The sequence below is a fragment of the Camelina sativa genome, chromosome 10 (genome assembly GCF_000633955.1).
Source record: "Camelina sativa cultivar DH55 chromosome 10, Cs, whole genome shotgun sequence".
Lineage (NCBI taxonomy): Eukaryota > Viridiplantae > Streptophyta > Magnoliopsida > Brassicales > Brassicaceae > Camelina > Camelina sativa.
In genome coordinates, this window is record NC_025694.1 from 19615350 (window position 1) to 19626917 (window position 11568).

Below are 11568 nucleotides of genomic sequence, written 5' to 3' on the forward strand. Positions count from 1 at the left end.
GAAAATGGGATTTTCATGGAGAAAGAGACTACGTGTAGCTAACGAGAAGAAGATAACTCCGGTACTGAGTTGGTCGGAGTCGGAGTCGGAGTCGGAGACGGATATAACAATACCACCAGAGTTTCAATGCCCAATCTCAATCGATCTAATGAAAGATCCTGTGATAATCTCCACAGGGATAACCTACGACAGAGAGAGCATCGAGACATGGATTGGTTCGGGCAACAAAACATGTCCGGTCACAAACACGGTCTTAACAACGTTCGATCAAACCCCGAACCACACGATTCGTAAGTTGATTCAAAGTTGGTGCGTGGAGGCAGGATCGTCGTCGATTCAACGTATCCCGACGCCACGTGTTCCTTTAATGCCACGTGATGTCCACGAGATCTGTAGAAAATTATCTTCTGCTACGCGGCGTGGGGATTACGAGAAGTGTGGGGAGTTTATTGGGAAGATTAAGAAATTAGGGGACGAGGGTGAGAAAACTCGCAAGTGTGTTACTGAAAACGGTGTCGGATTAACTCTTTGTGATTGTTTCGAGAAGTTCTCGGGAAATGAGAAATTAACGTTTATGTTAAAGGAGATTTTATATTTGCTAACCTGGATGGTTCCGATTGGGTCTGATGGTATTACAAAACTCGCATCCACAACATCGTTTCGTTGCGTCGCGGGTTTGTTGAGGAGTAAGGACGATACTGCACGTGAAAACGCTGCAGTTTTTATGAAAGAGATTCTTTCGCTAGACAAAATGCAAGTTTATGCATTTGCAGTCGAGAACAGAGTTGTAGAAGCATTAATGAAGTTGATTCGCGATTCGGTTTCGACTAGGTCGACGAAATCTTCATTGATAGCGATTTATCAAATGGTGTTGCAAAAGCCCGAAATCGCGTCTGAGTTTCTCGAAATCGGTTTGGTCAATATGACAGTGGAAATGATAGTTGATGCTGAGATGAATGTTTGTGAAAATGCGTTAGTGGTTCTTGATGCGATTTGCGAAACCGAGGAAGGGAGAGAAGAGGTGAGAAAAAATGTGTTGGTGATGCCGCTTTTGGTAGAGAAGATCGCAAAAGTTTCTGAATTAGCGACAAGGAGCTCAGTTTCGGTGATTTTGAGGCTCTGTAAAATGGGAAATGCATCTGTGATTGAAGAAGTGGTACATTTGGGTACATTTCAAAAGGTGTTGTTGGTGTTACAAGTTGGGTATGGAGAAGAGACTAAGGAAAAAGCAACAGAGTTGTTGAAGATGATAAACTCGCAGATGAAATTAATGAGTGACTGTGTTGATTCGTTAGTGGAGTTTAAGTATATCAAGAAACCATTTTGATGTTTTTAATTAGGATATAGATGAATTGAATAGTAGATAAAATTGATGAGCGAAGATAGACTTTGTTGATTCTTTAGTGGATTCAAGTATATATCCCAAGATATCATTTCGATGTTTTACTTAGCATACCTTGACGATAATGTATTTTTTGAGTGATGCCTCATTAAGAAATGGACTCGACCAATCATACCAATATTTTTATCACTAACATCCCCATAAGACTAGTTAAATAAAAAGATTCAACCGTTGAATAAGGAAGATGAGCTGTTGAATTATTTATTGAAAAATGAAAAGTATTAAACTATGGGTCCGAATAGTGACCGCGGTTTTGGTTGTGCGGGGAAAGCGGTTTTGGAGTGCGGTACGGTTCAACTGCGGTACGTGCGGTTTGTGGGACAAATGCGGTTTATACAAAATAAGCGGTACAGAATGATATTTGATTGGTGAAAAAACTATTTGCGGTTCAGTATTAATTGTGTGACTGGTAAAAAAAGGAAAAGCGGTGCGGATTACATATATTATAAATAAATTTATTAATAATTAGTATGTTTGTATATTATTGTATATTATGAATTAATAATAAAAATAACTGTCTTTATAAACCTTAAATACTATAGTTGATCAAAAAGTATTTTTTTTTTTGACATATTGATAAAAAGTTCAACTATATAAAGATACATTTTTTAAAAAAAATTATCGATTGCTTTGATTTTCCCATAACATATTTGCAATAGTATATCTTATTTGTGTCATAGCTTCTCCATCTGCTATCTTTGTTGCATCCATGTCACCTATATCATGCTCAAAATTTTGATTGTTGTTCGTCTCAGTCGTTACATCTGCAAAATCTGCATCCGAGAAATTTGAAATCCTGATGAAATTATGTAGTCCTAGTGTTAAACATATTGTTTTATTTTTAAACTAATTTATATTGTTATCTATACATATACATATACATATATAAATATATTAGTTAGGAAAATAAAATAAAAAAGATATGAAACATAATGAAAATGTTCAATTGTTATATAATTAAACTAACATGTATAATTTAAAAAAATTAAGTAAACTGGATTACAAATTTTTAAAAAATAACAATATAATGAATACATAAAGACTATGATATATGAGTATTTTACTAACCACTATGATATTTAAGTAGTATGGACAATATTATTATTTACTGAATAATAAAATTATTACTTTTATTAATTTTCAACTTAAAACATATATTACAACCCTATTTATTAACATAAAAATTGCACTTTAAATCAGTTTTTATAAATTTAAAATCTAACAAAGCATTTAAAGTGTACTTTTCATTAATTCATTTGAAAATATATTAGAGTAGGTTTTTCAGAAAAAAAAAATTAAATATGAGAAGTAATTAAAAAAAAAAGAAAACATTACCAAAATGATGTTGCACTACAAATCGAGAGGTAGAGAAAGAGAGAGGATAAAGTATACCAAAGTAAAATCTCGAGAGAGAGAGGAAGGGAGAGAATAAATGATAGTTGTTTTTTTGGTTTTTGATAACGTAGACACATATGTTTATATAGTACATTTATATATTAAAAAAATTATTAAATAAAGCATTAATTGGTTGCGGTTCCAGAAACCGCTGGTTATTATCCGTTGTATTTTTGAAAGACGGTCCATGCCTTTATCTGCTGAATCGATCCGCTTTTTTTTTTTTTTTCAAAAAACGCAAAGTAAATTTGTTTCTCTTGATTGGCTGTACATGTGCGGTTTTGGTTTTTTATTTTGAAAACCGCAAATTTGTTTTTCCCATTCACTGCCTATGTTGAATAAATTGGTAAAAAGGAGCTCAAACCTGGTCATCTAGCATAGAGTAATTCGATAAAAAAAATAATAGCTGTGAGAAAATAAATAAACAGGATGAACAATACTTGGGTTCACTCCTAAATCCTAATAGTAAATTTTTTTATTCACCCTGGTTTTTTTTTAGAAAACCTAACAATAATTAAAATATAACTCCACGATTAGTCACCAAAACCGGAGGAAACGAGTTTACAAAAGAATTTTCAGAAGTTAAAGATCTAGAAGACCGGGCAAGAAAATCTGTCCTCTGATTCGACGAATGAGGGATCTTCGACGGTGAAAACGCAGGAAGGAGACACAAAGCAAAAGGAAGTCCTCTAACAGGTTAGAAAACTCTGGCCATTCTTTGAGGTTCTACACCATCATAACTAGCTAGGCATAATCCGTCTCAAAGTGCTGGCAAGAAACATCTCGTGAAAGGATACTTTCCATAGCCCAAAGAAGAGCTTCTAATTCTGAATGTAGGGGAAAGACTTCGCCTAAGACATTTTTCACCAAATATTAAGATTTGATCCTCTTTGTTACAACACCACCAACCCAAGCCAGAATTAATGTCTGATGCTTTCCAGAAGCCATCTTTCTGACACCGGGATACTGGACCAAATACCTTCAAAGGGTCATAAGGAGCCAAAATAACCAATGGCAGGGATTGCACCTCCTCCCATAAAAAAAATTTCACTCAAAAATTGAAGAATGATCTTAGAAGGCTCAAGATGTGTGCCTTGGAAAAATTATTATTACTATTCTGTAATGACCATAGAATCCAAGGCAGTTGAAACTGCTTATCCTGATCACCCAAATTAGGGAAATCCCTCCAGAAAATGAAATCCAAAATTCATGTACCCAAACATCGTCGCGAGCGAGACAAATCCCAAACTTGTCGCGAGCGAGAACAATTAAACAAGGCATGGTTAATTGTCTTATTCTCAGAGTCACACCTTTTACACCGAGTATCACATTGTACGTGTCGATGAGCAAACCTACCCATCACGGGAAAAGAACCAGAAGCAATTTGCCAGAAAAATATTTTATTTTAGGTGGGACATGAAGTTTTCGTTAAACGATCCGTCCTGTTTTTTTTTTAATTTAATAATAAACTAGTGATCTCATACTCACTAACCACCTAACCACATTGAAACGAAACAGCGGAAATAACCAAACATTAAACCAATGAATTAAATATCCAAATGAATAATTCAATAACATACCAACAATATGTATAACATAAACCAAGTCATAGAACAATAAAACAAGCATCAGCTGCCTGATGAAAGGATTGGTGTCGACCGACACTGATTCTTGGTGCCGACCAACACTGCCTCTCAGTGTCGATCGATACTGCTCCTTGGTGTCGACCAACACTACCTCCAAGGTCAACTGACACTGCTCCTTGGTGTAGACCGACACCGCATCCTAGTGTCGAGCGACACCTCTTCTTGACCCGGAAACCCTAGCATCGACACTTGCCAAGTCTCTGCGCCGTCAAACTCCTTGGTGTTGACGGACACCTACCTGGTGTCGATTGACACCGACTTCGCAGATGTGTTCTATTCGAAGTCGAAACTTTGTTTATCGCCTTACACCGCCACCAAATCGTCCAAAACTCACCCAAAAGTCATAAAAACCATGTGAAATACGATCCAACCAAAAACATGCAAGGAAACAACCAAATACAGCCATAAAACTTGGAAACAAAAGATTTTCAGGCTTAGATCAGTCATAGTCATGCATTCACCTTTCTAACAAAAGATTATGACCAGCAATTGACGAAAACACACTCCTAGCAAGTTTTCCACACCTTCCTAGTCTTAGATCTCTCAAGAACAGTTAGAAAACTCCAAGAATCTCTCAAAACTCTCAAGAACTTCTCTTTTCTCTCTAATTCTCTTTGAAAACGACAATGAGCGGCCCTTGAATCTCTCAAGTCGATTTCTCCCCTTTAATATTTTTGTTAGGGATTTCACTTAAACCAAACTAAACCAAATCAATGATTTAAAACAAACCGGTTGAACCGGAAGTTACTGGTGTCAATCGACACGCCCTCACCAAAATCACACAATTTGGTTCATGGATGTTACAGTTCTCCTCCTCGCAAGTGACCCAAAACATGGTAGTTATGTTCGTTTGATAATCGCAAACGACTGACTGCAATTTTAAATCGCATGATGTTGTTCGTCTAGCAATCCAATCACAACTTAAATTGTCGCAGTAAATGATTGCCCTTGAATCTCTCAAGTCGATTTCTCCCCTTTAATATTTTTGTTAGGGATTTCACTTAAACCAAACTAAACCAAATCAATGATTTAAAACAAACCGGTTGAACCGGAAGTTACTGGTGTCAATCGACACGCCCTCACCAAAATCACACAATTTGGTTCATGGATGTTACAGTTCTCCTCCTCGCAAGTGACCCAAAACATGGTAGTTATGTTCGTTTGATAATCGCAAACGACTGACTGCAATTTTAAATCGCATGATGTTGTTCGTCTAGCAATCCAATCGCAAATTAAATTGTCGCAGTAAATGATTACCCTTGAATCTCTCAAGTCGATTTCTCCCCTTTAATATTTTTGTTAGGGATTTCACTTAAACCAAACTAAACCAAATCAATGATTTTAAAACAAACCGGTTGAACCGGAAGTTACTGGTGTCAATCGACACGCCCTCACCAAAATCACACAATTTGGTTCATGGATGTTACAGTTCTCCTCCTCGCAAGTGACCCAAAACATGGTAGTTATGTTCGTTTGATAATCGCAAACGACTGACTGCAATTTTAAATCGCATGATGTTGTTCGTCTAGCAATCCAATCGCAACTTAAATTGTCGCAGTAAATGATTGCAGCATTTAGTCGCATAATCTAGCGACTGTCAAATGAACAACTTTCAGTAATTGTTTTTTTTCGTGAGTTGGTCATAAATATCATACTTGGACAAAAATATTCAAAATTAATACAAACATCGATACTATTATTATATTTTGTAAACCTATTTTTTATTTTTCTATTCGCATGATAATTGGCAATACAAATATATGATTGTATCTTTGTAGACAAAAAAACTAAATTTTTTTACTTGACGAGGGAGCCCCATCAATATGCAAGCAACAACATTTGCCTCCTTTAAATGAATATGGAACGCATAATTGAAATACTGGATCTATCCCGGTTCCTCTGCATACGTTTTTACAGTGTTGACTAGTTCTACAATGGCCTTTGAAAATGCAACTGCTTGCTGAAGAAAATAAATTAAAAATAAATGAGATGATTAACTCATTTTCTTGCATATATATCTATATCATAAAGAAATGAAAGAATAATTTTTTACCAGTTGATTGAGTAAAAAGAAGACAAATAACTAATAATAGAGAAGCAAAACTGTACTTTCGTGCTAACATTATTCTTCCCGTAGTTTTTTCTCTTGCGAAATTTTTTTAGCATTTTCTTTTTGATCTTTGTGTAAATGATTGTCCACCTATATATATAAAAAATTATTTAAAACTTCTTAAATATATATACATACCATTTTAGATTGCTAAAACAATAATTTTGTATAATAAAGTAGAGTTTATTCTAATCACATGCTCCAAGAAGTTGACACATATACACTTCTTGTTTTGACATGTATCATCTTTTAAACTTAAACCTTATAATAATTTATTTTCATTAGTTTCAGTTAAATTCAAAAAAAAATCAAATCCAAATATACTTTTTTTTAGAGTTTACTCTAATCACATGGTCTAAGAAGTTGACACATATACACTTCTCCTTTTGACATGTGTCTTAAACATAAACCTTATAATTATTTATTTTCAATAGTTTTTAGTTAAATTCAAAAATATCAAATCCAAATACACTTTTTCTTTTTGTAAAATATCCCAATACACTATTTTTCATCTTTTACACACTATTACTCAATATTTTAGGTACCTAATTTATTGCAACTATATGATTGATATTATTCCAGCATTTTATTTTTCCCTTTTTATATCATTTATTTTAATAACTAATGATAAAACTAAAATATTTAAAATAATTGCATTTTATAATGTAAATGAAAGGGTTCTTATCAAACTACACATGTCCTATTAATAATTTTTCTTTTTGGGCTTTGATATATATGACAAACAACAAAATCTACTTAAAGTGAAATCATTATTGTTTATAAGAAAAGTGAATTATACAAATATATTTAACTTAGCACATTGGTATTATTTTATAATTATTAAAGTAGAGTTTACTCTAATCACATGCTCTAAGAAGTTGGCGCATAAACACTTCTCCTTTTGACATGTGTCATCTTTTAAACTTAATTTTTTTAACTATTTATTTTCATTAATTTCAGTCAAATTTTAAAAAAATCAAACCCAAATATCCAAATATACTATTATTCATCTTTTATACACTATTATTCAATATTTAAGTCACCTAATTTGTTACAATTATATGATTGATATTATTCCAGCATTTTATTTTTTCCCTTTCTATATAATATAGTTTAATAACTAAAGATCAAACTAAAATGTTTTAAAATAATCATATTATAATGTAAATGAAAAGGTTCTTATCAAACTACACAATATCCGCCTACCAAAAAAAAAACTACACAATATCCTATTAAAAATATTTTTTTGGGGTTTGAAATATATGACAAATAGCATTGTAATCTTTGTAATATTTTCTTTTTCTTGTAGGTGTATCTCATAAGGAGACACTTTTGTAAAAGGGTTCCAACCCCATTGGATTAGTAATGAAGGTATGTGTTATAAAATATATATATATATATGACAAACAGGAAAACATACTTAAAAGTGAAATCATTATTGTTTATAAGAAAAATGAGTTATACAAATATATTAAACTTATTCTATTGGTATTATTTTACAATTATTATGCAATTAAAGTTATATTTGACTAACTTCAAACAAGTGTAACATTTTTTATCCCATGACTTAAATATTTAATATCATATTTAATATGAATTTCAGTTTCAGCTTAAAACTAGGGGCATTCTCAAAAAAATCCCTTTTTATATGCCTTTTTTTTAAATATCCCTTTATGTTCACCATTTTCAAAACTACCACTTTTTATGTACAAAATAACCAAATTACCCTCTTTTTTTTAATGTCAACAAGAATGTACAGTTACCAAAATCGAAAAAAATTCCCTCCAAAAAATATAAAAAATTCCCGACAAAATCGGAAAAAAAAATCCCGCCAAAAATACAAAATTGGATTTTCCCGCCAAAATTTTTGAAACTTATACCTTATAAAAAGCTTGTATACGTTTGTAAGAATCTTATCAAAAACTTATAAAAAACTTGTAAACGCTTTTTATAACATTTTTATAAGGTTTTTATAATGCATTTACAAAGTTGTAAGGCTTTTATAAGGTTTCTACTTATAAAAGCTTTAAGATGTCTTTTAAATATTTTAAAATAGTTTAAACTCTTATAAAAACCTTATAAAAGCTTTGTAAAAAATTTTGGCAGAAAATATGTAGGAAATGTTTTCGAAGATTTTTTGGCAGAAAAATATGTCAGAAATTTTTTTGCGGAAAGTTTTGTTTTCATTTTATTTATTAAAATATTTTTCATGTAAAGAGAAAATAATCATTAAAAATTAAAGAAGGACAAAAATGAAAATGACAAAAAAATAGGTATTTTTGAAAAGAGGTATATCAAACAGAGTATTATTTCTAACAAATTCTCTTTAAACTATATTTCTTATTTATTTAGGTTAAGATAATTTAATATATCAAGAATTTGCTTTTATTGTTTTCTTTTTTGTTTGTTGAGTACTACGTTTTTGCTTATTCTTCTTTTTGTTTCAACTAGAGTAAAGTAACCTTTCATGTAAATATGGGCATTTGAAACAATACCAGATTTTATACCCTTTTGCAAAAATAGATTAAAAATAAGAAGTATTTATAATTAAGATCAAAATTTAATGCAAAGCAGAATGACTTTATTTGTAAAAAATTGGAAAAATTTCCTATAAATGAAAATTCATTTGTTTAGTAAGCGCTGTTATTATATAAAACTACAATAATGTTTATCTATAAATTTAAACTTCAAAATCATCTTCTTTTAGAACTACTAGATTTATAATTTTATTATTTTCTACTAGCTGTTTTAGTATGTGCACTTGGATATTCATTGCAAGTTTTAGAAAAAAAAACAATTAAATATATGTTTACATATAAATATATATTCATAACATAAATTTTTAAGCTAATTAATAATCTTCTAATAAAACACAAAAGATTACATTCAAACAATTAGACTCACATTTATGGTCTATTGATGTTCATATATTTTACCTTGTTTTCTCTTAGTTTATTCACAACTTTTGCATCTTTTACTATCCATTTAGGCCATTATTGTGTAGCTTTAGGACTAATCATGCATTAGAGTATAGTTGCATTGCATTTGCATCTTTTCATGCATAAACAGGTGATTTTGGAGCTTAAGGAGCATGGAAGCAATGCTGAGGAGAAGTGAAGCAATCCTGGGGAGAGAACAAGAGAGTTAAGGCTGAAGAATCAACCTCCGGAGTCCAACTGGACCGCACACTCGACCAGGCACTCGACCGTGTGCTGAGAAGGACTCGACCGAGTGGAGAATGCACGAGAGAAGCCAGCTCGACCAGCCACTCGACCGAGCACTGGTCGAGTTGACCGAGCCGTTGACTACTTTGACTTTTTGTATTTTTAGGGCTTCCACCTCACCTCCTATATAAGGCCCTTGTACCTGCAGCCACCAAAGAGTCCAGCTTTTTAGAGAGTCTAAAACCTAGTTTTTACCTTTTTTAGATTTTATTCCTTTTGCACTTTTTTTTTTTTTTAGATTTTGTACTTGTTTGAGAGAGAAAGACTAGATTCTTATATTTTGTTTGTTTCATAACTTTCAAAGTATTAAGATTTCGAGTTTTATTCCTTCATCAATATTGTAGATCTCTGTTTCATCTTTCTAATGATGCAAGTTTCATTATTTTCTGGGTTTTTGACATATTTCACCATGTGTTCTTGTGAGTAGTTTGTTTAGGACCTTGAGGATGGGTTAGGCTGGGTTGATCTTGTGGTTTGTTTGATTTGGTCAAGCTTGATTGTTGTAGATCTCTTCTAGGCTAGATGATCTTAATGCTGATCCTATATCTGAGAAGGTAGGGTTTGATTTCAAGCATCTTAGCATCACACCAATGTCTAAGGAGCATAGATAAGGCTAGATCTAGAGCTTACCATTAGGCTTGCTAAGAGATTAGAAGTCTTGTTTGGTTTGAGATGTATTGCTTAATGCCTGCTTGTGTAGATTCTTTACTTTGTGAGAACAAGTCTAGAAATGCATAGGTTTGATTGTTTCTTGCCATGAGAGTGGATTAAACATGTCTTAGAATAGTATGTCTAGAGATCAGCTCAAAGTTTGCTTGAGATTTGTTGACCAAGTTAGATAACCACAATGATTAGCTCAGCCCATGAATCCCTCCTCAAGGCCTTCTTTGTTTATTAATATCTTAGTCTAAATATCATTGCTTGCTTGTTGTTTGATTAGTTTTTGCATTGCTCTGTTTTTCTTGTGTTGCTCTGTTTTCACGTTTAGTCTAGCTCGACCCTGTACTCGACCTACACTCGGTCGAGTGCTGCTCGAGTTCGTCCCCAGAACTTGTGTTTATGATTTGTGATTGTCTTGTTTCATTCCTGTTTCATTTCTATTGCATTCACTTAGTTTTCTGTTCATTACTTGTCTTGCATTAGTTCATTAGCATAGTGTCTATTTCTGTTCTAGTTTCATTATAGCTTTAATTTGTCTGTTCTGTTTGCATTTAGTATCTTGTTCTAGTTGTTTTTACTTTCTGCATTTCATATCTCATTATAGGATTGTTAGTGACAAACAATCTTTACATCTGGCTTGACTTAGACTCATATGCACATCTTGATTGTTCACAAACACTCAGATTGGATTGACACCTCTTATACTACAATTGCATAAGGGGAATTGAAACACCCTGACATCTATTCATTCCATACATCATCATTCCATACATCATTCACCCAACCACAAAAAGAGTCAGTTTCAATTTGGCGCCGTTGCCCATTTGAGTTTGTTTTGTGACATTTAGGATCAATATTAGTCTAAGATTAAGTTCGTTTAAACACTTGTGAAGTTACTGAACTCGAATCTTCCTTTGCTTGGCTGTTTTGTGTTTCAGGTACCCACTCGACCACCTACTCGACCACCACTCGACCGAGCTGTGATCGAGGACTTGATCGAGCCAGAAGCCGGATCCACTTAGCCGTTACTTCCCAGTCGACTCGACCACCCACTCGAGCATGCGCTCGACCGTGTACCTGTTCGAGTCTGTAGTAGAGTTTGTTGATGCACACAAGGTCAAAAGGCAAAGA

General features: G+C 33.0%; 2 protein-coding genes across 2 annotated transcripts; one reads left to right on the forward strand and one right to left on the reverse strand.

Moving 5' to 3' along the window:
* LOC104719367 (U-box domain-containing protein 21-like) lies at positions 5 to 1928 on the forward strand. Its single transcript, XM_010437279.2, has one exon. The coding sequence runs from the start codon at positions 5 to 7 to the stop codon at positions 1325 to 1327; it is 1323 nt and encodes a 440-aa protein (XP_010435581.1). The 3' UTR covers positions 1328 to 1928.
* LOC109126881 (defensin-like protein 276) lies at positions 6231 to 6588 on the reverse strand. Its single transcript, XM_019230774.1, has 2 exons — positions 6497 to 6588; positions 6231 to 6403 (listed from the first exon to the last, which is right to left on the reverse strand). The coding sequence occupies exons 1-2, from the start codon at positions 6564 to 6566 to the stop codon at positions 6231 to 6233; spliced, it is 243 nt and encodes an 80-aa protein (XP_019086319.1). The 5' UTR covers positions 6567 to 6588.

Excerpts from the sequence above, each read along its gene's own strand:
- LOC109126881 (XM_019230774.1), bottom strand. The coding sequence starts at position 6,566 with ATGTTAGCACGAAAGTACAGTTTTGCTTCTCTATTATTAGTTATTTGT. Across the intron at positions 6,404-6,496 it reads TCTTTTTACTCAATCAACTG|CAAGCAGTTGCATTTTCAAA; the intron begins GTAAAAAATTAT and ends TATTTTCTTCAG.
- LOC104719367 (XM_010437279.2), top strand. The coding sequence starts at position 5 with ATGGGATTTTCATGGAGAAAGAGACTACGTGTAGCTAACGAGAAGAAG.